Source organism: Polyodon spathula, chromosome 22, assembly GCF_017654505.1.
Source record: "Polyodon spathula isolate WHYD16114869_AA chromosome 22, ASM1765450v1, whole genome shotgun sequence".
Taxonomy (NCBI): domain Eukaryota; kingdom Metazoa; phylum Chordata; class Actinopteri; order Acipenseriformes; family Polyodontidae; genus Polyodon; species Polyodon spathula.
This window is the reverse complement of record NC_054555.1, coordinates 5,498,306-5,525,688: the sequence shown is the minus strand read 5'-3', so window position 1 is coordinate 5,525,688 and position 27,383 is coordinate 5,498,306. Positions and strand designations below refer to the sequence as shown.

At 35.7% G+C, this 27,383-nt stretch overlaps 2 protein-coding genes across 5 annotated transcripts in view; one reads left to right on the top strand and one right to left on the bottom strand.

Annotated features, from left to right (window-relative positions):
• LOC121297136 (dihydropyrimidinase-related protein 3) overlaps positions 1–2,703 on the top strand; it is a 28,584-nt gene extending 25,881 nt beyond the window's left edge. For all 4 annotated transcript variants that reach the window (XM_041223205.1, XM_041223204.1, XM_041223208.1 and 1 more), the window contains exon 14: positions 1,592–2,703. In XM_041223205.1, the coding sequence (XP_041079139.1) occupies positions 1,592–1,683 (92 nt within the window). In that variant the 3' untranslated portion in view covers positions 1,684–2,703. The remainder of the gene's footprint in view (positions 1–1,591) is intronic.
• A 1,878-nt stretch (positions 2,704–4,581) lies between these two features.
• Positions 4,582–23,350, bottom strand: LOC121297532 (serine/threonine-protein kinase 32A-like). The gene is made up of 11 exons (XM_041223884.1): positions 23,300–23,350; positions 22,423–22,574; positions 17,480–17,653; positions 12,251–12,288; positions 10,391–10,480; positions 8,897–9,000; positions 8,385–8,499; positions 7,556–7,683; positions 6,947–7,075; positions 5,445–5,509; positions 4,582–5,147 (listed from the first exon to the last, which is right to left on the bottom strand). Exons 2-11 carry the CDS (start codon positions 22,539–22,541, stop codon positions 5,030–5,032), a joined length of 1,080 nt encoding a protein of 359 aa, XP_041079818.1. The 5' UTR covers positions 22,542–22,574; positions 23,300–23,350; the 3' UTR covers positions 4,582–5,029.
• Between the last annotated feature and the right edge of the window lie 4,033 nt (positions 23,351–27,383).

The window sequence follows — 27,383 nt, the reverse complement described above, 5'->3', positions numbered from 1 at the left end:
AAAGCTGCATGTTCATGTCGGAGTCCATTATATCTAGTGAAGTGTCTGGTGATTTCTAATGTGATGGGTATTAATCCTTTTATATGTCACATATGACATAACTTATGATTTATATTTTATTTAATTTTTTTATGGTGAAGAAGTCTTTTACAGGTTAGTACCAGATATATTTTGTATAGGTCATGCAGATGATGTACAGCATACGGTACAGCACACCTGACTCCACTAGCTGCATTGTAACTTTACATTATGATCTCAATCCCAGACTGGTTTTGCAAATTGACAAGCAAGGTTGGAAATTTGACTTTTTTTTTTCACTTGAAGCTACCACAGAAGCTTGCAATAACTGTGACATTATATAAAAAATATATTAAAGAAAGCTGAAGAGAGAGAGAGAGAGAGAGAGAGAGAGAGAGAGAGAGAGAGAGAGAGAGAGAGAGAGAGAGAGAGAGAGAGAGAGAGAGAGATGCAATTGTGTGTGTGTTAAAAAAATTTAATTGAAAAGTTACAACATTTAGTTGTGGAGATTGATTAGGGTGTTAAACAAATCTCTCATAGTAGAGAGATATTCTCAAGAATGTTATTGAACAAAAAATTATTAATTAATGGTGAAAGACAGAAGTTGCTCACACGATTTAAACTAGTCCACTTGTCTAGTGACTTTTGAATCACCCTTCATATATACCCTGCATATGCAGTACACATATCCTGATTAAAAAGGGCAGTGAAAGTGCCATTATTGGCAGGTTTAACTACATTTCTGTCCATTGCCTCTTCTGTTTGAACTATGGGTCAGTAGCATTGTCCTGTCTATTTTAGGAATGGACTCTGAATAAATCCTTTAATGCTGGCACAAGCACATTATAGCCATTAGCCTCTCCGGTGCGGTGGAGTTATTCACTTTACAATCAAGCCCAATGGCCCCTATTTATGAAACTGTTTTACTCCAAGAGACAAATGTCACCTTTAATGTAAAAGAAAAAATATACTATCACAGCTGGTTTCATAAAACCCAATTAGCACTAATTAGTATAACTGACACTCCCAGTGTATTCCATCAGCTGCTGTCTGTAACCAACAAACCCACCAATACAAAATGTCATTAATCTGAACAGTCCACCTTCCTAGTGTGCACTAAAACCAAATTAATTAAAGGAAAAAAAAACTGGTATATTTGGGGAGCAAAATACAAAATCCAAATGCAAAATATTCAAGCTAAATGCAGCTCTCAATATATGTATTGTCTGCATTTCACACATACAGTAATGTGAAGAAAGTGTCGTCTCGATATATATAATATATATATATATTTTATATATATATATATCCACTAGAATTATATATGGTGCCTTGGATACAGCCATTTAGAAATCCTCTTGCAAGAACAATCCTTAGGTGAGACTCTGTTGTACAACCGATTAATTTAGAAAATGTCTGAAAGTAATCTGCACTCTGAACGAACCTCGCATTGAATCCTTACAGAAGGGATGGCTAAACTGCTTAAGGGGTCCCCCCACTTCTCACCTTTATTTTTTTTATTTTTTGAGCCCCTGCCAGTCGCCGCATTGTTAATCTGCATTGTTTTCTGCAGGTGTCCCATCTGAAGAGACCCCCATTCGCCCAGCAGGCCGACGCATCGTGATTCCTCCCGGCGGCCGCTCCAATATCACATCCCTTAGCTAAAGCATGAACACATACCCCCCAGGAAAGAAAAACATGATTGGTTTAAGTTGAAGTTGACAGAAAAACAGAAGCCTCATGCCTTATCAGTCACGAATGCCACCTGCTATAGCTTTAAGAATGCAGTATTCCCTTTGTTAGGAAAGTACAGGTCAGTAATGCAAACAACCTGTTTAAAGCCTGTTCAAGAATAATCATTTTAAATATGTGCTTACACAGTAACAGCTCTGTAACTGTACAGCTTAAGTGATGCCACTTTAGGGAAGTGTTTCCAATTAAAGTGAACATCAGCTGTCTAGCAATTTCTGTCTTGGATTTACCTTGGAGACAACATTTTTATAAAAAAAAATGTAGAAGATTTTACCATTTGCAAATCATACTGTGATAAAGAAATGCAACAGAAATCACAGGCTGTTTCTGGTTGCTTTCGTAATCTCTGAACACTGGTTTCTTAAGAAAAGGAATACTGCATATTTAAGAATGTTGCTTTCAATCTTTTTTTTATATTAAGCTTTCAGTGTCCCAATTTAAGTTACTAGTTTGCAGTAGTCAATAGCATTGTTAACATGCCATACCATCAGTAGGTGGAGCTGTAAGTATGTTAGTTGTAATGTAGCCTTGTAAATCCTGTGGTTGCATGTCCTTGGGTTATTGAACCAGGACTGTTTGATAGCTTAACGAATTAAAAACAAAAAATGTACGTGGTACACAGTTTGTAAACATGCAAGCCCCCCCCCCCCCCCCCCCCCCCACACACACACACACACACACACAACACACACTAAAAACAATAAAATAACCTGTTTCAAAGGTTCTTAACCGAACAGACCTAATAGGTTATATCAGTGCTGCATTCCATACCTGTAAAAGTGCTGAATACATTTCTGTTAACCGTACCTGCATCGTTTGTTATTGTTTTTTCTCATTGTTATGTTTCAAGCACCCGAAGCTAACAGATCGTAAACAAATGAAATGTAAGTGGTTGTACGAATTTTCCTGAATAAACATTGGTTGCAATCTTAACAGCTGTTGTCATTTCTGAAATGACTTGTATTCACCTGGTTCACTTACTGCAAATTGATATTTTAAAGTAGGGTTGAAGAGATCTCAATATATAGCAAACTGCCTGGATGATGGAAGAAACTATATCATATACTATAAGAACCTCATTATAATGCATTCAATTACTGCAGGATTTTAAACCCATTGTGAACTGGGACACAAATGCATGTACATACATTGAATGAGGCTGAATGTAGCACCAATGTATAATTAGAGCGTTATGAAATTGAAACCCAAATTAACCCTTCACTGTACTGTACAGTATATTAGTTCAAACATTACTGATTTAGATCAACAATGATTTCACCCTGTTTACTCCCTGAACCTTGGATCGGCAGCGTAACTGTTTTCAAACTTAGAAGATTATCCTGAAAGATAGCGGAAGCTTTAGTAGTTAGTGCATCGTCAGCAGAAACTGACGGATTTGCAGGAAAACTAGAGTTATATGCATTGAAAAAAACTGGGAAGTTTGCCTTTGGCAGGAAGACTATGCCTCGAAGCAATCGTCAAAATGACGGAAGACACTGATTATGATTTGAAACTGGTATGCATCAGCATGAGACAATGACAGGAGAGTTGGACGACTTGCCATCTTACATACTATTGTGCAGTCAGTCCCACAAAGAATACAAGCCAATGTTACAAAAAAGGGGTATTGAGATATAAAAATAGGATCTTGGCTTCAGCATTCAAAGGTAGTTAAGCCCTTCCTTATACATATTCTTATCCCAATGTTCAATTCATGCACTGATCTAAAAATTGAACCCTTGCTTGGTGCGATATCAGTGATGTAATTCCACTGACCAGTAATACTGACTTTAAATTTAGTGTATCAACTGCTTCATTGAATAACCTGTAAAACAGTATCCTTTTGAGCATCATATTATCCTAAAAACTTTGGGGCATATTTTAAAAACATTTACGGTTTTGCCTCCATTAAAAAAAACTGATGTTAATGACTTGAAAATGTACTCCTTTATTTGGTATTAGCAGCACGTTAGAGATAATTTCTACATCTGGTCCACTAATACTATATAAAGATCATTCCAGTTCACAAGGACAAATAATCTATAAAGCCTGAGCTCTTTAGTCTTAATGAAGTCAAGCAAATGGGTAGGGATTGATTCCTGGACACAAACGAGGTCATATTCCCACAGGGTGCAATGATGATTGATGTCTCATGCATGGTATTACTGGCGTGTGTTAACTTCATATAGACATTAGTTTGACCTAGTTTGACAAGTCCATACTGACTTGACTCCACAAAGCAAAGAAACTCCAATGAAGGGATTCTGAACTGCAGGACTGTTTCACTAAAAGAGAGATCACATCTTGTAGAGACTGGGTTCTATATTTCAAAGCGAATGCAAAGAATCTAGACACTTACCCCCTGATATCGCTCTACCATCTTATTATATCATATTTCACTAATTCAGTTGTCAAAAGATGGAGTTTTCCATCTGCCAGAAGTTGGCAACATGCTGCCTAGATGAATGCCAGATGTATGATTTCAGTTAGAAATGTGACCCCCTATAACATTTCTATTGTTTATTCCTATAGACAATCTGTAACTTAGGAAAATGTTAGCAAATGGAAAAATGGAACAATACACACTTTTACTAAATGAATAAAGACCGAACCCAAGGCTGCTCTGGCTCTGTTTGTACAAATTAATAATTTACTACCATGTGTTTATTAATCTTCAATGCAGCAGTCAATTTAACCCTCACAGAAAAGATATGTTAGAGATCATGATTTCCATTTTTTGTAATTATTTATTAAATAGTGCTCACAGTAGACTGCTACATTATTTGACTGTTTCCAGTATTATTACAAATTCCTAGCTCAATAAATACAAAACAAAGCAGCTTAACATGGTTACTAATAATGAAAACCGCATTTCAGAGGTACACATATCTATATACAAACCCTGCAAACCTAACAGTAATTAAACAAAAAGCACATTTTTTAAATTCTCATGTCATATCAGGCCCTAGGAACCAGATATTGCTTTCAAATTTGATGTAGACAAGATGAAACACATGGATTTTTTTATGATCTGGTTCACAGCTATTATTGCTCTTCAGTGAATACAAGGAACATTTAGTCCATGCCTGCCAGCATGATTACTTCACATACAAAGATATCGGCAGCTGATAATGCACATAACTGACAGACAAAGACATGCCGGCTCTATGCCTTTGTTTCATATGGGGTAAGAATGTTCCTTTACCCAAGGAGGAGTTTACTATTAAAAGCTGTAGACATAAAGGGTGTTGGAATGATATTACCCGGGTACGTAGGTGCACTGAGCTGTATTATTATTTTGTCCATCTTCAATTTCTTCACGCTTGTCTTTTTCAGTGGTGATGTTTTTTTGTGCTTCTTCTTGTACTTTCCTAACCCTTTTGAAACACACACAAGAAAGAAATACATTTACCTTTCTTAAAAATAGCTACAACTCAGTACTTAGGTACACTTCTCAAATTGTGCCACTCAGTCAATATCATTTTTCAAGTAGGGGCACAATGTACCATGATATTCAGTAGAAGGGGTATGAGATAATTGTCTACTTAGTGTCTTAAGATATTTAGAAAGCATGCAGCGAAGTAAAACCGGAAACAAACCTCCCATCTCCAAACACAACAAACCAGCTGATCCAGAATACGATAATGCGGTCATTTGGTAGAGGAATTACTTACTTTTCTCGGTTGAAGACAGTAAATTCCCTTTGAACACACTCCAGACGCTTCTGCAACTGCCCAGTCTTCAGTTTCCAAACCAATATATACAAAAAACAAAAACAAAAAAAACACAGAAATATGCAGAGAGGCAATCAGATTAACCTATAATACATACAAGGTTATCAGGAAGGCATTGGGCAGAATTATTACAGAATGAGAAACTGTAGGATTCTTAAACTTTCAATATTTAACTAGTAAAACAACTAACAATTATTCTCATTTTCTAAGATGTGTTAAAGACAGACACCGATTATAAAACGGGCGCTGCACTGCCTGCCAGTGTCTGTCCTTCTTATACAAGATCCTATTGTGACCCATTGATAGCCTGCAGCATCGTCTCAACCAGAAATTGTCAATATTATTAGGGGCATAAAGAAAGTTTATCTCAAGTTGTCCATAAAAGAGCTCCAAAGCACTGCTCGCCTGCATGCTGTTCATTGGCTGCTGTGGGTTCTGAATTTTTCAAAGGGACAGGTATGTGTTCTGTACATATGTGAAGCACTGTACTTTTTGTTCTATATGCTTCCAGTCTGGGATGTGGTTCATGTGGGCGCCGTTACTTGGATGCTGCAGGAAGTTTCATTATTTTGCAATAGATACTGTGTTTCTCTTTCACTGTCACTTTCCATAGTTTCAAGAATTAACATTTAAATGCTGTAAAAAACATTAAAACAGTGTTTTATTGCATACATTTTAATAAGAATAATTTACAGGGCTCCTGTGACAGAGCTTTCCTCCACTAGGGAACACTGCAGCACACAGTTTGACCTGTATCAGTGGTCACAATTTCAGCCATAGAATTTTCTCACTAGAAAATATGCAAAACTAACATGTTACGTTTTGACAGTTTTGTTTTCAATGTTCAATGGAGTTAAAGCAATACAACTGATAAAAAAGTAAAGTTTTCTTAACAAGATTAACAGAATATAAAAGCATGCATAGTATAAAAACATATACTGGTTTTTAATAGTTTTTTGCTTGTGGACATATGAGCTATAATACTCTACATTATGTCCATTTGAAATGGGTATTCTGTGTTTCTATGCTAGTCTGCCAGGGACTAGTAAATGACAGGCTGAAGAGTCTTAATGTGACAAATTTCCAAGACTAAAAATTGCTTTAATTAAACCACTTGTGCTCGCTCCAGCGCCTCATTAATGTAATTGTTGAATATGCTTTTTCTTTTTTTTTTTTTTTTAATCAGAGCTTCACTGTGTGCCTTTTACCTTTTAGTGTCTCACCAACACCAACATTGATATTAGGAAGGTTACATTATCCTCGTCATTTGTCTTGTCTTTAAAAAAAAAAAAAAAACAGAATATAGGATTCTGGGTGTAAAGATTCCATATGTATTCATTACTATTCTACAAAATGCAAAGTAATTGAATTAAGCGTTGCAATTTCATGCAGGCAAGTTGATAAACAGCCACTGGAAGCAATGCTTGGTTTCTTGTTCGCACCTGAGGGGAGTTGTCGGTTCCGTTTTCTTTTAATCTTTTAGCCAGTCGTTTCTTTTTCTTGTGGAGAGGCTTGGATTCCAGAATCATTTCCTCCAGTTCAAAGGTCGGGTCGCAGTTCAACCGGCCTTTCTGCGGTACAGCAAACAAGCACAAGTAAAAGAACACAAACTATATATATATATATATATATATATATATATATATATATCCCCAATATGGAAAACGTATAGGTGACCAGTACTTGAACAAGTATAATCGTAAATCTCGAAAAACTACTCACTTCTAAATCTTTTGTAGTCATTTTTGTATTACTTTAGTATAAATACATGTTAATTTGGATTCATATGTTGTTTTTTTCTGACTTTATGTGAACGAAAAGACACACATTTGCCCATTTTCCCATTGGAAATAGTGATATTTTGAAATATCACTGTCCTGGTCACAAAAGCAAAGTCTGTGGGGAATAATAGCCATTTTCTATACTTTTGAGGCATAAGCAATTAAGAAATAACACTTACTACCCAGGAACAAAAAAAAAAAAAAAATATTGTTACACGGTGTTATCATCAATTGTGCCAACTGTGTAAATAAAAAAATGGGTCAACTTGCATTGGGAGTGAATCCAGGAGGTAGATTTTTCGCCAGCACTGCCTCCCAGTTCACATCAGACAAGTAGTACAATCCCTGGAGGTCCAAGAGGCACGAGAGACGATTCTCAGCCTTTACTGAAAGCAGCTGAGCACGGCAAGGAATACATTATTTACAGGATGTGAACTAACAATAGAATGTGTTAGGACAGAACCATCAGACAACCCAAGCCAATATACAGTACTCTATTCTAGTCTGTTACAAAACATTTTTTAATTCATCAAAAAAAAGCAAACCAAGAAACACACTGCATTGCCTTTTCTATCAAGTAAAGGAGCTCCGTGGTACATCCATATATGATAACTGTACTGTACTGGTCATCTTCAAGATGAAACTAAATAAGGCTCCACCTTAAGAAACTGCTCCCATTTAGTACAATGGAAGATTACTGTTTCCATGGTAACTCCCTCTCTTTCATGGCATTCTGTGGTAGTTAATCTTCCATAAACTGTATATGGTGTACACAGTCCTGGATTAAAACTAAATGACGGCAGAGCCGTAGTCTTTAGCTATGTATAGCTATGGTGTTGCTTTGATTTAATAGTTCAGTATATATATATATATATATATATATATAATATATATATATATATATATATATATATATATATATATATATATATAGAGAGAGAGAGAGAGAGAGAGAGAGAGAGAGAGAGAGAGAGAGAGAGAGAGAGAGAGAGAGAGAGAGAGGGATATATATATATATATATATATATATATATATATATATATATATATATATATATATATATATATATATATATATATATATATATATATATATATTTCCTTAGAAGAGATACCATGCCACCAGACCAAGTAGAAGGGTAGTTGACATTGACAGTGCAAAACAACTGAATGATGTCAGTGACTGATGTGCTTGATCGGAAGTGATATGGTCTCTGTAAAAAAAAAAAAAAAAAAAAAAATATATATATATATGAATAGATAAGGTTAAAAAAGATTTTACTTTCAATAAATGTATTGTGCTGTTTTAGAAGAATCACTGTCATTCCTCACCATCTGGATGAGATATGCTTGGATGACAGTGATTGACACTTAATCCACGGTGCATCAATTCTTGATAAATTTGCCCAATGGGAGATACCAGAATATCAAACATTCAAACTGCAGGCGATAGAGAGGGAGCTTACCAATGCCCAGACCTCGCTTGAATTTATACCATTATTACCACTTCCAGTGTGTACAGAGTCAGACAACAATGAGATTGTCATTAAAGATATATTTCCAAACAGCGGTGGTGTGATTCAGAGTAATAATATAAAACCCCTCTCCCACCTGTCCCTTCAGTAGCTCATAGGCAGTGATTCCTAAAGACCACCAGTCCACTGCAAAGGAGTAGCTGGCACAACCCCCAACGAATGGCTGGAACATTTCTGGTGCTAAAACAAAAAAACAAACAAAAAAAAAACATGACAGCATCCAGTAATTATTCAGTCATCACAACTTTTACACATTAATGACATTTCAAGATACCCAATCTAATAATACTAGTAACACAGCCCATTTTTTGAGGTGCTCAGATGAGGTTTTGAGGTCATGAGGTCCTTGTGGGCAACTCTCCAAACTTCCAGATATATACATTTAGCAGTTACACGTGTATGTGTAATTATGCTTTTACTGTCAGTCTCACATAATTTTTTTCCCTTCCGTTGGTTGAATTCAAATACAGAGCTTATGCTATTAACACCAATAGCGTCAATTAAATGAGCTTCTGCTCTGAAGCTGAGCATCATGTCGTTTTACCCCCCTGCAGTCTGCAAATGTTAACAGAATGCTATTTTCTCTGTTCACTGCTGCTTCTCCTCAATCAGCTCCACTTCAAAGAGATATCAGTCATGTTGAATTAGACGTATTACCGACTGGGGGGGGGTTCCAGTATATAATATATTTTATACATTGGTTGGGTTGTGTTTGATTGCAAAGAACTGTAAAAAGACTGATTTCCACATGCAGTGCCCACTCTGTGATTGCATAGAAACCTCTTTCAATTGGATTGTGTCTGTCCTAATTAGCAGTTGAAGAAGGCAGAATGAGGTCATACAATCTGTAACAGTGTTTTGACCCTCTGACAGGTAACAGCACCCAAGGTAAGTCTGTAGAAAATACTGTGCCTTGAAGAGTTTAAAGGTTGGTATTGCATAGATTGCAAATGAATCAGCTGTAGAAGCTTATGAAGTGATATAGAGAATATGTTCAATGAGAAAATAATCATATTGACAATGTGCAGATTAAAAATACTTCTGAAAACCTTCACAAAAACGTTAGCTTTTATGGGATTCATTTATGCTGTTTTAAATGTGTCCTTTAATTTATCAGCTTTGCACTAATTCATTTAAAACTGTTACTAATTGCATAACCTTTATATTAGAAAAAACAAAACAAAACACTGTTATGTGGACATGGTTATGGTCACTGTCATAACTTATTGCATTTTCTGAGATGTTTAACATGTTAAAACAATAAGTTTGCAAAAGTTGTTTTCAAAACACCTAAAAGCTAAATTTCTGAAGTGAGGTGGTTTTAAAATGATAATTAGCATGTATTGCTATCATTTTTGCCCTCTCTAAAACAATATTTTGTCTACAGATTTTCCATGAATTAACTCTGTTTCCACTGCTGCAGAGGGGACCGGATTTACAGTTGCAAAAGCCAAGTGATTTCTTTAATACCACCTCACTTCAACAGCATCAGCTGTAATTGTACATTTTGAAAATGTAATAAATCACAACCATAAGTACACTCAATTCAGAAACAACTATAAAGATATACCCATATATGGCTTGGTACCAGCAACAGAAGTAGCTCGCATTTCTTCCTTCACTTGTGCAGCAATATTGAAGTCTGTAATGTGTACATGGCCTGTTGAAAATTAAAAGAAAAAGCCAGCAGGGGTTTAACATTTCTGCTTGACCACAGCGAAATGTTATTCATTTGTTTAGCACTCCATAAAAAAAAAAAAAAAAAAAAAACTATGATATGCTCTGATAGAGGCCCAGGTAAAAGCTACTAATCTGTCTCTTAATCCCAGATCAAGAAAGATCATGGAAAGAGAACAGCTATAGCATCTGATTTAATGTTCCAATTAGAACAGCACATAAACTTATCAATATTCTTAGAGGTGCAGTCTCTCACAGGTATGTCCATTGTTTCACTCTGGAATATTAGTAAGAAGTATTATCCCATTATCCCCTATTGCCAAATGATCTTTAAATACCAAATGTTAAATTCAACACACACACACACACACACACACACACACACACACACACACACACACACACACACACACACACACACATATATATATATATATATATATATATATATATATATATATATATATATATATATATATATACGCAAGCAAGCAACAGGACAGCTGAGCCATGTACACCACACAATACAGTGATAGTGAGCGTACATCATGTCTTCACATATTTTAAATGAGTTATTAGTCTCTATGTGTCTCATGTACCATTAAGCATATAACATTTTTTTAACTGTCAACTCTTCCAACACATTGAAGCACATAAAAAAAAAGAAAAATCAGAGGAATCATCTGATAAAACGCAGTTCAAAATACTGTACGTTACACGTTTAAAATGTAGTGTGCTTAAAGACACAACGACTACACTCAAATGATTAGTTTAAAGTATAACTTACCAGACCTACTGCAATCGCAAACACAGGAGGTCTTTTTATTGTCATTGTGATCTCCTGTATTGGATGTTACTGTTGACGTCTCTTTATTACAAATAAATAGCAGTGAAACCATCTCTGCAATAGATCATCCTAGAAATGTGACTATGTTCTTTTTGAACCCACAGTACATCAACATCAGATATGGTGCCTGGGCTGTTGAAGTCTGGACTGGTGTTAAACACAGGCTTGTCAGCTATAGTAAATGTCAGCACGTATTGTGTATGTAAAGAACCCAGAGCTACCTGTTTCTATAATTAGCTCCTTCCTGAAGTACCAAAAGAAACAAGTCAAATGTCTCCTAATATTCATGCAAACTTGTTATCTTTTCTAGTCATTAACTTGCAAGCTGTCGACGTTTTTTAGACATACAGAAGTTTACTATATCTTTGCTTTACTCTTCATGCCGAAGTCAACAAAGGCAAACCTGGAGTGATGTGACCTGTAATGCCAGTCCTCATGAATTCTTGGTTTCTTATCCATCACCACTATTTATTCTCCGTACCCATTATTCAGTTCACTGTACACAAGAAAGGGTCTTTCTCGAGACCCATTATTTGCAATTTAAAGAAATGGATTCATGCCATATTAACATTCATAGTTGGAAGAAGTGCACGTTCAGGTAGGGTTGCTGATTTTATATTATGCACAGAGAGGCTTTCTCTGTTACCCTGACAACGTCAGAAGGACCCTGGCAGAGCATTAATGTTATTCATACTCATCTGGCAGGCTGAACTCCATGGTAATGTGAGGCACACGGCAGACAGATATGCATCTCTTGTAGTAGAGAGTTCATTTTAGCAGAACCAGTTTACAGGTTTACAATACACCACTAAACCTGCTAAACCATAAAAAATAAAAGGCTAACGTCTTTCACACATTTTTTTTTATTTCAAAGTGCTCCCTGAAGTTAGAAGTCTCCACACTTACCTTGCTCATCAAGAAGAATGTTGTCCGGTTTAATATCCCTACAAGAAAAACAAAACACTTCTTATATTAACTTATTTACATTTAAAATTGAAGTATCGTCCCTGAATCTATACCGCGATTCCAGCACCTTAGCATTGTATCCCACGGTTACATCAAATTGATTATTTGGCTAATTTCCAGCAAAACTGTAATTTTTCGCTACCTGTAAAAAAATTTTAAATGCTGTAATGTTTAGTAAAAGGAACACCTTTAGTATCTGCTTGGGTTAACAGTAATGGTTACAAATAACTGTCTCAGCAATGTTATATTGACTCTCATAGAACTGTTTAGCTAAATGAATCATCAATCAGTATATTGATAAATAGCACCTGTGTATGTGTGCAAAAGGATAAGCAGGATACTTTTAAGTGGTCGCTACTTCACAAGGATTAATCAGCTAAGCCATAGGGCTTTATACATTTCAAGTTTTTCATACAAAAAATGATATAACATGTTATTTTACATTTGGCCTGTGCATTAAACCAAGTTCCACATCAGTGACAGAAGATTGTATGCAGTGGCTGCCTTTTAAACATTTCTTTAAGCTGTGAAATGCATAAGCAAGTACCCATGAAGCAGGGGTGTGGTGCCAGAGTTTATAAGATCCTGCATTAGGTAAGCTGTGAATGTGTCTGGATCACCCAGTACTCAGCAGTGGCTCCGATTGTATTACAGGACACATTGTGGGCACAATGAGATATCCACTTAATTCTGCTCTGGTTCAGAGCCTTTGGCTTAATATCATTTGTTCAAGAGCGCCACTTCAATCTTAATAATGGGATTTGATGTTTCCTAGGCTAGATATAATGAGACTTTTTGCATCTAGCAGTCTTCTGAGTGGATACAACGTGTGTGAAGTGGTTATAGCTGCTGTGTGGCACCGTCTTTGGTCCTTCCTTGTTTTAATGTCCTGCTTTTCAATTTAAAAAGTCAGTTCTGTTTGTTTATCCAAACCATACGCTACGACATTATTTTAGGTGTTGGAATCCCAATGAGATTGAATGCCAGAGAGAAATCTCTGATAACCAACAGAAGCTGACAGGAGGATGCTTATGCAATTACTGGCTAAAAAAAAAAAAAGACAGTGCAATCTCTGTATCTATATAATTGCAGTAACAGCCTCCATAATTACTAGAATTAGAGGCTGCATTACTGCAGAAAACAATTCATAATTCTTAGTTCCCCTGTCGGGTAGTACCGCACAATTAGTATGTCCTCTCTTCCCTCTGCAGGCAGGGGTATTGGTAATAAAGCAAGCTGACAGGTCTGTAAACAGACAAACAGTATTCAAAGCTCAAAAATGTCTAACCAAGTGCCCCACCCTGAGCAAGAGTTTTTTGTTCCAAGCAAGTTTTTATAATAACTGTTGATTTTGGGCTCAGTCAGAATAGTGCTGCAAAAAAAAGATGCCTAAACACGTAAATTAGCATTATAGCAGCAATAACCAACCTATATCACCTAATAACATGATTGTCTTTACTTCCTTTGTGAATTATTTAGGTAGTGTGAATAGGGTATAAGGCACAGTATTACTTGTTATTCCCAAATTAACCTGAGACCTTTGAGATTAACAGCCATCATGAAATCAAAGAAAAAAAGAAAAGGCAAGATAGTGATCATTAAAAGTGAACTTCAGAGTCCTTTAGTTGTCTACCTTAGCAACTTCTATTGAAAGGATAATATGAAGTGCTTATTAGTTATGATATTATTGGAGCGGGCATCTATAATTCATATATCCAAAGCGAAATGATTAAATAGTCCGGGTCCCTTGCTGAGCTCAGAGCATTTTCTTCAGAGAGCAGGGGCCAGATTGAGGCATAAAAGGTCACAATTGTTGCGTTTAATTAACTGGCATTTCCTTCAAGAGGGGCATAAGGGAAAACATGTTTGCATTAAAGGGCATGAGCTTGTTCAAACAGCCTGAGAGTTTCAGAGCAATGAAACGGTTCTAGATCGTCTTCATACATTCATCCAACAATTACAATGACAATCCGGCACCTCTGTGTCACACAGTCATAATGATGTTTAATTTGTTCAGACAATAACAACTACTCAAGTATTCTTTGCACCATGTTACTAACACAGCAGGCATCATTCATTTCATGTTCATCATTAGAGAAGAACAAGCAAATTAACATGAAACAGATGGTGGATCGCAGACTCGTGGAGTAATTTTTGGGCAGATTTCAATATTTTTGCTTGAGGTTTGCCGCGTTGTAGCAAGATTGTGGTTTTAGTGTATTACCCTTTACCACAGGCTTCACCCAAAAAGCTTGGGTTGAATCCAATAGCCTATTTGGATGTTATTTCAACTTCATAATCTAATGAGTAGACAGTTCATCATGTTTATAATGTAATGATACAGCAGTGTGGTCTGCTGGCTAAAGCAATGGACTACGACCAAGACACCCTGGTTTAGTGTCTTGGCTCAGTCACAAACCTATAATATATAATATATAATATGCAGGAATTGGAAATCATATATGCAACACTTGATTTAGGAACCATTATTGTACTGTAATTATGGCTCACTCAAGAGTTCAATATTTTCAATGATCAATGCTGTATATTTCCATTTAAAATGAGGAGAAATTAATAAACGAATAAATTAAACAAATGCTTGTTTCCTTATTTTAGATCCATATTTGTTTCTGTTACTTACTTTTTGGATTATGTATTACATAATTAAATGTGCATGTGCCATACAATATAAGGGTTTGTCCTTTTGTTTTGAATGCTCTGAGATTGGCTGTTTACAGAGTATGCTTATAAAAGTGTGCTGTTTATTTTTTGCTTTTTTGCTTTTTTGTATTAACATTATTGCTAATATGTACCCAGTAATTATTCAAGAAAATATAAGTGCAATAAAAAACAAGTATAAAAATAAATATAGTTTTATTTTTTTTAATTTTTTATAAATGGTAATTTCACTTGATAGGGGAACAGAATGATAGTTTCATTCTGTTAAAAGGGGCAACTAGAAGGGGCAATCCAATATAGTCTCATCTGTACCATGTGAAAGCCAGATAATGAAGAAGCATCACTGGTAATCCACAGCTTTTATCATTATACTAATTTTTATATGAAACAGCCAAAACTCATTATCTATTCCAGGGCAAACAGAAAAAAGGTGCAATTGATCTGACTGGCTTTTGTTATGCTTGACTGGTCTGACAAGCTATTACCTGGGTCTAATGGCCTAATTACATCACTTATTAGAAGGAGCCACGTAACTGAGAAGAGCTCTGTGTAACCGAATCATACAGGATCATTATGGAAAGGGTGGGGGGAGTCAGATAATGACAATGGGTCTAAAGATACAATAGCCTTTTTTGTGCATAGCCAAATACAGGTTAGATTAAATTCAAATGCTGCAGCACACCTGTCCTTAAGATAAAACACCTCCAAATAATACTGATGTGGTGGGCACTGAAGACTGTGTGATGCATGCAAGACAGAGATGCTGCTAATATGGTTAACCAAATTAAAGGCCACAAAACAAGGTTTCAGTGTTTTTAGTATTCTTCTGCAATATGCTCTACTCTATTGCAATTGACTGTAAAACTAATGCATTATGCAATATCATAACAGCTTTTACATTGAGCGTCTAAGATTAATTAACCCAGATATGCCTATTGTCCTACATATAGAGCACTTGGAATTACAATGCAGTCAAACATAAAACAAGAACAGGTAAGTTATATAACAGTAATTCGGAATAAATACGTTTATATTGGTGTTGGTCAGTAAAGCACTAGCGGCACAGGCTACTTAATGGTTTCCAATTTAAATACAGAATAGTAATTCTTCAGAATACAGCTTGCTAATTAGAATTGAAATCAATTGTTTTCCCCATGATCAGGTCACAGATGATCCCTCCGAGCAATTCAGTATTTTCAACTCCCCACAGCCCTGAAATATTGCTCCACTCAGTCACGCTGAGACACTAATGGAAAGAGGCCTTTTTAATGATTCATTTTCAGACCAGGCAACCAAAGCCTGATTTCATACCCAGATGTTTTGAAGCATTAATTGTTTATTTTATATAAATCGTCAGCGTGAACTGCTGACCAAATTAAATTAGAATAATTGACAGTAGAACCCAATCTTAGAAAACACCACCGGACACATAATGCTAGGGAAATGGTATGATAGAATAGTTTATATTCAAGTAGTGACATTAAACGGATTTGAAAAGCATCTGTATTCTTGATAGGGCCAGTGGTTAAAACAATGTGTCAGTGAAACAGTTAATACACTATGTACTGGACAATAACAATGAAGGTTTTAGCTAGAAGGCAACAAAATGTATTCAAGGAGTTTTAAACCTGCAGGTCACTTGGTTGACACCCAAATGGCCTCATAGCCACAAGCTAATGAATATACAGCTGGTATACTTAGCGCAATTAATATTGCCAAGCGTGATTAGCAGAATTAATGGAAGAGTAACCTTAAACATATTACTGTATGGTGTTCCACACTGGGTCAACAATGGTCTTATTTTTCATAATTACCTCTGTCATAATACCATTTTAATTACGGTGCCGTTTCCATTTGTAGGAATGCTAATTAGTTTCAATTTGCATACCAATTAAGTTAAATTTAGACCCTGTACTTATTAGTTGCCATAATGTTGCTTTTCTAAGTCTAGACAGTATCCAGTTGGGGATATTGTGCTGATTATGTAAAATATTAAAAATGAGTTAAGCTATTCTTTTTTTTTTTTTTTTTCCAGCTTTACCACTGTTACTGATGTAATAGCATGCTTTACTGTCTATTTACAAATAAACATCATCTGCTCCTGGATTTCAATTAACCAGGCAGATATACACCTCCAAACTGTGGTTTAACTTATATTGATACCTGCTTTTTTTAAGGCTACTTTGTCATTTTTGGAGCACTTTTAACTGGCATCTACCTGTTATTTTAATGTTCTCTTTAACTATATTGTTATGATAACTTACTCTAATTCTGTTTGCAGCAAAACTTAAGTCGAAGTGTAATGAATCAAATTACATAAATATGGCTTGTGTTCTAATTTATTTCAAAGAAAAAATAATTGGGTACTGAATGGGTTAATAAAATTATAAACTCAGATATGTTGAAAACACCGTTAGTAAAATATCCCAATTTCTTGTTTTTTGAATCCTCGGCTCTGTCTAGTTTACCTAACTAGTCCTCCTGGCTCACCTGTGAATGATGCTCTTGCTCTGTAGATAGCCGAGTGCCAGCGCAAGCTCACAGATGTACAGCCTCACTGTCGTCTCTGTGAACTGGACATTCTGCTGCAGGTGGTAACGCAGATCTCCCCCCAGCAGCAGATCAACCACCATGAACATGTCCTCCTCATCCTGGAACGAGAACCTGTGGGAACACACACAAGGGTTAACCATTGTATATCCTACCAGACATTTAACATGCATGTCTTCAATCTGCAAAACCTTGTGCATCCATCCTGCACCAAGTTTAAAATACAGAATTAACGGGTTGGTTTGATCAGTCTATACCCCACCAGCATAAGCAACAGTTGCACTTATTTTTCTTACAATTTACAGTACCTGGATTGCATCAACCATGCAAATCAGAAAACGGTACACTGTCAAAAACTGGTACATTTGTATTTCAAGTTCTTTTTTTTCCAATTTTTCAATATATACACTGATAGCGGTATAGCCTACAGTACAATGTGAAGCAAGAAAGTGTTGAATAGGCTATTGATGTGTGCTTTAAATATATACATTTTCAGAACCATTAGTTGTGTTCATTGTTAAAGTTGCTACAGACCTTAACAATGCGTTAAAACATTATGCAGATTTAAGCTCCTGGAATCTACATTATTTTCAAATATTTACATGTGATTGTGTTCCCTCATTTAAATAGATAAATAGAATGTATAATAATTGTATTAAATGGTGTGTATATGCATGCTGCCTGTGTGTACTGTATACCAAGAACTCAGCATTGGATATGTTATGTTGGCTCGATTATAAAGTATGGACATAACTTTGGAGATATTACAAGGCTCTAATTAAGACAAACTGTAATTCACCCACTATGTTGTATATGTTTACAATGCTAGATAAGCCAGTTCGTTGCTCATCAGTTAAAGTCACATATATTTGCTGAATTGTAATATAATCCAGTTCCACTTAAGCACTCTGAGTTTGAAACATTAACACAGAATATTCTCCTTTAAAAACACAGGAGTTCGTTAAAGCAGAGTAACAATTCCGTGGCCCAACATTTCTACTGAACACTCTGCTCTACAAATACACTACACTGTACACTATCAAACCTGATACAGCACACATGAAAGTATTCTAATCACAAACCCATCATATCCCTTGCCTTATTTCTGGTTCAAAAACCTTTCAGTTTTTGAATAGTGTATGTATTCTTTTAAATTGTTCAGTTTTTTTTTTTTTTTTTTTAATAAACGATATGCCCTTTTTACAATGGTAAATTCCCATGTTGGGTGTGGATGGTTAATTTCAAGGTAACGTTTCCCCCAAGATGTGTGTTATACCTGTACCTAGTTACCTAAGAAGTTTCAAGCCATACAGCTAAGGTTTCCAAGAGGTAATTGATTTATGCAGCTCCTAATCCCAAGTTGAATCAGGGTTAAAAATAAGTATGGCTTGAAGAAAAGAAAAAAAACATTAAAAGAGGAATCCGTTGAATCAAATCAAATCTTAAATGGTGCTTTTGATATTTCAACCCCATCTTATATATTACAACCCCCGGCACAGAGGACAAGAGCAGTTGAAGAGGAAAAGACCAAGCAGAAATGAAAATCGCTTTGGGAAATGATGCTCTGAAAAACCCTTCATGTGAAAATGAAATTTGAATGTTTTATTTTTTTTTGAACAACTTGTTTATCATATGTGCAATCTGTCATGATTTTGGTGTTTTTCTATTTGATTTATTTTATTTGCTATTGTATTAGTGTTTTCACTTTAGGCTTTTCCATGCTTAATGCAAATGAAATGCAATACCTTTCCAACCCCTGCCAGCTTGATTTCACCCATACTTGTAAAACTGCTAAAATACCACACTTACTGGGCTCTTCACAAATGCAAATGCAAATCAATAGGTGTCTTCTGGATCACTCTATGCAATCCAAAAGAGAAATACATTCTCTTGGGGTTTTTCCACACAGGCTGTGGCTAATCAAGCAGCATTTTGGTACCGGTGTAGGACAAGCCAATGGAAACACAATGATGCAATAAAAAGAAAATGCCCTGGAGGGGCTATTGAAGCTCAGCAGTGCATATCAAATAGTTAATGAACTACAAGCACTAACTCTTAAAATGAACTAATTGGACCATGCTTTTTCGACTGAGGATAATGCAAACACAACAGGGATGTTAACGACAAGTGTGCGTCTACTTTATTATGTGGTTGTGCCATCCCCACCGTGCAGGAGGAACCACATTCACGCATGGTGGTGGGCCTCATATAAATTACTTACTGTTTTACTGACTTGTTTGTGTTACCCCTATGGTCTCCTGGCCTTTTTGTTAGAATAGATCTCCATTATAGTACTGGACAGAAAATGCAAACCTCTGAGCCTCTTGATGTTTGCTTGTATACTTCAGGCCAACACTGTGTGTCCTCTGCTACGTACAGTAGCGTCTTTAAAGTTGATGGTTGTATAGGCTTTTTTTCGTAATTATATATATATATATATATATTTATATATATATATATATATATATATATATATATATATATATCAAAAGCAAATAGGAAGAGGAGTGATTTTAATTGTACTGGCCCTCAAGGAAAGAAAACAGCTTCTGTCTGTTGGATGAATTATGAATCGACAACACAACGTTTTTCTTTTCTTATTCCAATCCAATGCCAGTAAACCTGCACCTCCAATGAAATATGCATGATCTGGTTAAACCAATTTATGTTTTTAGGGAAGTACGTTTAGCTACAACAGGGAAGAGATTGGAACATCAACAGAAGAAAGCTTAACCTAGTATGAAATCTTTTTTGTTGCATAACAGATAAATCAAGTGATTTAAAGAAAGACAGCAAATGTACAAATAAAACCTGGTTGGTTGACTATTCATAAAGATTAAAATTCATATTTTATCTATAATTACCATCTATCTAGCTATCATTACCCAAGTCTTGCTCTGTACAGTATCAATAATAACTACATAGTAGTAGAGCAATTACTATAGTTTGTGTTTATAAAGCCCAATACACTAAGCACAATAAAACAACACCAATAATGTAAGTGGGAAGTAATCTTAGCCTAACTGTTCGATTTTTAATTCTTAAAGCTAAAGCCTACACAGCTTCCAGATTGAATGCAATAATATGCAATGTTTACTATAGACTAAAATAACTTGGACACATCTGTTTACATGTAATTATTGTCTACCTCTGAGTCATTCAAGTAAGAAAAACAAGGCAAGAAAAATACATCTATCTGCCCTGACGGCAGCTTCTACTTCTAAATGCTCCGAACTCCAGCTTTCAACTGAGCATTACAATTCTTGCATTATTACAGATATACAGTAGGTCCTGTTGAACAAAATTGCATAGCCCTCTCATTTGATAGCTTTTCTTCGTCACTACTGTTTTATTTTGGCCACTCTTGCTGCACAGTCAGGCATGGAACTGAAAGTAAAACAGGGTCACAACACATTAGAGAGTAAGCCACTAAAATGTTTTGCTGTGTATTTTTCATAACAAAACTTTGTTTCAACTAAATAGCCATCTTCCTTAAACATATATATACTTATTAAAAAAAAAGAAAGCCATTGAATTTCATCAAGTAACTACACAAATTAAACTATCAATAGATGGGAAAGCCAGGCTGACTGCTAAAGATTTAATCTTCTAAACAGTAGTCTTATCATATTCCCCCTAGCCAGTCAGTCCAGTACAGGGCATACATTTTAATGAAATATCTCCAGGGAACCAATACCACGAAGGCCCAGTTATAAAGTTACAAGCCACAAGTGAGAATCCAGAAGGAGCTGGATGTACCGCAAATCTCTCATCTTTCATCCACTGTGCTTTCCAAGGGACTTTCCTCGACAGCATTATCAATATCTTCTGTCTTCAGCGCTTCTATCTGATTTTTTTCTTTATTGAACCACGCTTGTGGCATTCTTCTTTAGGATTGAAAGAGCTTGCCTTGTCTATTCAATTGTCTACCTTGTTTAAACCTGGTATATTAAAGTGAGCAGAGCATGTAAAAATAATTCTGATAAGTCATGTAAAGATGGTTTGCAGAAACAATCAAAGTATTGTGATAAGGTTAATTGTTCCCAGTCATGTAAACATAAACAAGTGTTTTTTACAATACGATTTAATTTTCAGAAAACAGAACTTTAGTACTAAAGTGAGAAAAAGTGTTAGTTATTTCACCAGCATGAGTTGCCCCTCTTCGAAGAAACTTTGTTAAGTACCAGTGCCAGTAAAATGAGAACAAGAGAAGTGTTTAGACCTTTCAACTCCACTACGTATCCAAATAAAACACTGCTTTTCACATGCAATTACCATGCAGATACAAGAATAAAACAAGATTCCCTCGGGTATTATAAACACCATGGGAACCCTTTGTTTATTAGCTTCAATAAAACTTCAGGCTGCTGTCAATGCAAGTGAATTACAGCTTGTGTTTTAATGTCAGCGAGTATGGCTCAAGTCCTCTCCTCTCCGCCTCACAGCAGGTAAACAAGTCTGAATAGATCCCTGCACAGCAAGGGTCCCATGCAGTCAATCGAGGAAGCAGACACGGTGGAGCACTTCATCACTACCTTTCAAAGAATCCTTCTTGTTGCATCTTTCCTACTGCTGCCTTCTATTATATTAGCATTACACTGAATATGGGAATTTGTTTCTTGCAAGGCTTCAGAAATTGTAACCAGATTGTAAATTACAGGAGCTTTAAATTAAGGGCATCTTTAGTGTGAGGATGTGGCTTGCAAACACCCCATAAAAAATGTCACCCTTCAGACAAAAACTGGGGTTTCTACTTTTTTGCTGTATTCTATTAGATTTAAATGCAACCACCCCCACATGTATTTTTTACCTCCTAATCAGTGTGTATATCCTTTACAAACTCAAGATGTTCTTAATGGAGATGTGATCTTGTAAATACTTACCATACGTTTACCAGGAAGGGATGCTCAAGGTTCTGCATGATCTGCAGCTCTTTAAATACATTTCTTACTTCATTGCGCTCCACACATTTCTGTTTGTTCATGTATTTCATGGCATACATTTTCTTTGTGTCTTTCTTTTGTACAATGCAGACCTGTCAAAAATAAATGAATATATCAATGTAAAACACACTGCTACAAATCATTATAAAAATCCAATATCCACTCTTCTTGTTATAATTAATAGCAAGCTATTTGTTTTGTATCACTCATTTAAAAGCAAGCTATTTTTTTTACTTAATGGCAAGTGGAATCACTCTGCCATTCACTTTCTTTGGGAATCCTGTTGTCATGTAATCCTCTGAATTTGCAGCCAGACTTTTCACAGTGTTACGGTACTGCTTGTTTTGTTTTGAAATGCACAGAATAAAATGCTTTTATATGTGGTGGCTCAAAACTTACAAGCACTTAGCCTTTATTACTTTCTCAGTGGATTCGGCTTCTGCATTACTGATTCCAAGTTAAAGATGAGGCTACTTGAATCAATATGGTTCCAGGTTGCTATGCAACATGTACTTTTACAAACTGCTTTTACTAACAAAACACAGATAGATGAACAACTTGAAGCATCCTTTGCTTTTCCCAAATGCCATCAGACTATATTGTTAAAAAGGGCAATGGCAATATTCAGTAAAGGCATTACAAAATATATAAAAAAAAAAAAAAGGGCAATGGCAATATATTATATATATATATATATATATATATATATATATATATATATATATATATATATATATATATAGTGAGGGAGATACTTATTGTGTTCTTTGAGACTTAAGATATCTTACACTTTTTAACATTCTGTATGAAATCTCACCTTTCCAAAGCTTCCTTTCCCAATTGCTCTTAATATTTGAAAATGGTCAAAGCTGACTGTGAAATAAAAAAGAAAAAGAAAAGGAGAGCATGGTTATAATTGTTAGACAACAAGAACAACACTCTGTAACCAAGACTGAACCACCGATCGCAGTTTGTGATGCTGCTATGAAAACTGGAAGAACGGAAATCCAGAAGTCTTTGGAGAGTGTTGTAGATTTCAGTCCTGCTCCCTGTCAGACCTCGGAGATAGAATTGTGTCCATATCCCTCCTGGCTTTCCCTCGTAGGTTTTCTCTTTGTGTGGATATCAAATTAATTGACTGTAAATTGGACACAGTAACAATCACATTCATATATGAAAGGATAAACTACATAATAACCTTATCTTCCCTTTGAAGACCTCCTAGCTGTTTTTCATTCCATAAGGTTCATTTTAAATAGAGAAGATGACCTCCAGTGATAGCAGACACTAACCTTCCTTCCACCCTAAGTATTGGAACTGACAGGCAATGATATGCACTATTACACATCAATCCTAGTCACGCTCCAGCACTGCTATTTATATATTGCTTCATGAAACCTTATTTTAAGGTCATATCGAATCTCATGAAGTGTTTGGGTATGTGACAATCATGATTATTCTTTTTGGTATCTGTTCATTGAATTGGAAGGGTGTCGAAAAAAAAACTTACAACAATCTACCATGTGGGCCCCTGACAAAAATTTGTTAATGAGATGTACAGAATAAAGATGCTGCATAATTATTTAAGAAGAAGCAATTCAAATTCCAATGTCTTACTTTATTGCTGTCCCCTTACCTTGATATGATGTTTGTACTTCAAGTTTATTACAAAGTGGCAGATCACTAGACTTACTTTTATACAAAGACAATGATCTAGCAGCCAAACAGACAGGTCGTCAAAACTTCGACAAAACTGTGGAAATCCAACATCAGATATCAATTGATGTATGGGACCGTGTTCAATGAAATAAATCTACTGTGTAATCCGGTAAGCAGACCTTTCACAGCACATTAAAGTGCGGCTGCATTGCCAGCTGCTGATAAAAGGTACGGCAGGCATGTAGAGATTCGGTGTATTAGGCAGTAAGTGATGAAATACTGTTACAGATTTTGACGATTATCACCATTACACTGTGCTGCTAGAAAATAAATTTATAGGGACAGCACATTGCAGCTACTAAACACGCTTGAAGCGCTAGGCATAGGTATCAGAAAGGGTATCATAATTCTGTAGATTTTCTCCTAAAGGAGAGCAGCATTAGGAACATTTGAGCCAAATGATCTGACAGCTGAAAGCTAAATGACATTTGATGGTAGTCAATGCGTTAACTTAATGCCCCAAAAGGAAACGTGCTTTTGCAGAAAGATACCTGAGAGAACTTATGGGTCTTCAAACGTATGAAGAACAAAACTGCCCTTGGCTCACTGTATTGGAATTAAAATGCACTGACAGCACAGTGGAAGAAGTGAATGCTAATATGTGTCTTGCAACACAAGGAAAGATTTTATGAAGAGAAAAGCCTTAAAGACAAGATCTTAGACAAGCACAGGAAAATAACAGATGCACAAGATAAATAGCCTTATTGAGCACCATGCAATGCATACCTCAAGGAATAAAGAAAGGCATTTTATTTGTCTTCTGTTAAAGTGCCCTACAGTACTCATCCGCTTTGATAATACAAACGACTAGCTGAAAAACATAATAAAAGGCAGGGCTTTAAAAGTCCCTCACTCCAGTCCTATATAATACAAAGCTTGAAGGACAATGACTACACTATAGAAGACAACTAGACTCATCGAAGCATGTTTAACAAGCTGCCGTGTGTTTGATTATATTGTGAAAATATTAATAATTACAGAGCAACCATAATGTTCAGTTTACAAATTCCACTTTCAAATACAGTACGTTGTTTAAAGATGAATTTCCAGTGCACTGTAGTCAAAAGATTTTTTAAAACACTGAGCCCTAATCTTCGGATTTACAAGATAAATGTTGAATGGAACAGGTAATCAATACTGGCCAATAGGTCACTAGAAGATCTTCTTTCAGGTTTGATCAAAAGTGATCTTTTCAACAGGCCTGGTTGTATAATACAATGTATATTTCACACTGTTAGAAAAGTCGAAGCATTTTACTGCATACTGTCTGGACAGACTTATTTTCTACATGCTGAGATAGGAGCCAGAAATGCAGTAATGAATTATTGATATCACTGGTGTAATTAGCAACAGGTTTAACATATTGTCTATCCTTATTTGTATTTTATGTATTAATGTATTTATTTGTCTAATTTCCTTCTCAAAAAAACTTGGACAGTGCAAATACTGTACAAAAACCCAAGGTGTTTTTGTAAATTCAATAGTTAATAGAAAAAAAAATGTTGTTTATTTCTGCTGAAGTCTAACCTATAGGATGTATATTTCAGGTCAGGACGATGCAAGTAACTAGGGAAAGATCTTTATGCTTACCATCCTCATTTTGGTCGAACGCGATAGTTTTGCTGGAGTGACTGACACCCATTTTAAAAGTGCTTCAAATTATTCTCTGGGTGGATTCTTCTCCAAGGTCTAAAAATCATATTGAATTAACTGGAAGCAGAGCAGTCTTTTCATTGAAGTCAGCTGCATTCATCAAACAAACCAATGATGTGACATCCGTCTTCTGGAATAGCCTATAGGACAGACAGAAAGATAGCAACACAAAACCAAAGACAGTCTGACACAACGGAGCGGTGTATGTTATTTCTTTATGCTCATTTATTTTTAATTCTGTTCAGCTCTTGTCACAATGGCTACAGAACGGTTAACTGCATATTTAAGGATTTTGTTTGTTTGTTTGTTTGTTTGTTTTTATCTTGTTGAATTATTTGGTAATATCTTTTCAGGCAGTATGATGCTGACAACGAACTTGTACTGGAGTCGTCCCTTTCAAAGACTAATTAGTAACATAATGTTATGATTATTAAAAAGAATAATAATAAATAAAACACCCAGGAAAGTTGAATTCTAGACAATAAAACAGGTTCACTAGTTTTACGGGTGCTATTGGAAAGCATATAATAAACTATCGTATAATGTACTGTAAAATAAGCTGTTTCACGCCAGGTGAATGTAAGCTACTATCTATTTATTTTTTTGTTTGTTTGATTTTGTATCATACCATTTTTGTATATGAACGTTGCCGTGTTAGTATGTTTTAGTCCAAAATAAAAAAAGCAAAACTGTTTAAACTTATAATAAATAATTTAGCTTGTTCATAGAAAACTGTTAATCTATGTTCACAAAGCACACAAAAAAATCAGACACATCCAAAACACGAAGCTACACACCTTTTTAAACGGTGAAGATTCTTGACAGCTCAGCGTGTCCAGTAATAAATAAATCCCAAAGCAGGAGCAACACAGCTGCTTTGTTGCTTACACAGAGAATCACTGAGGCATCTTTAGATACCAAATGCAGAAATCGGACAGCTCACGAAACACCCGAGCCCCCTTTCTGTCAGGGTTGTAACTATCACTTGGAGAAAATAGGTAGAGTGGAAATTATAGGTAGAGCGTACCGCTGGCTGCAGATCATTGTAATCCGGTTATTCAACTGTACTTGAGCAGGTGCATCTGTTTGAAGATCAGCAACTGGCAAAGTCGCTGAAGGCTAACGCTCATCACAATTGATTCTCTTGATTGAACAGCACAGAGTTACATTTACATCTGACTGGGCGCTGGATAGAGGGAGGCGAATAGATGTACTCAATTAATACGAAGCTAGAGCTAGGAGCTGTAACCTACATTAAAGCAACACATGTGTCAATGTAGAATATATGAGTTTAATAAGTTGGGATTGTGGTCATATAAATCTGTAGCAAACAAAATGTCATTTTAAATATTTTAAAATGTAAAAGAAAGCGACGTTTTTGGTTATAACGAGCTTAATTACATTTTACAAAATATCGTTTAATGAAAGAAAATAATCTTTGATTAAATCTGTCCAGATCTGCCTATACTGAAGTGTTTTATATAACTACAGGAGCTGACCTGACTTGCTATGATTGTGAACAGCTTCAC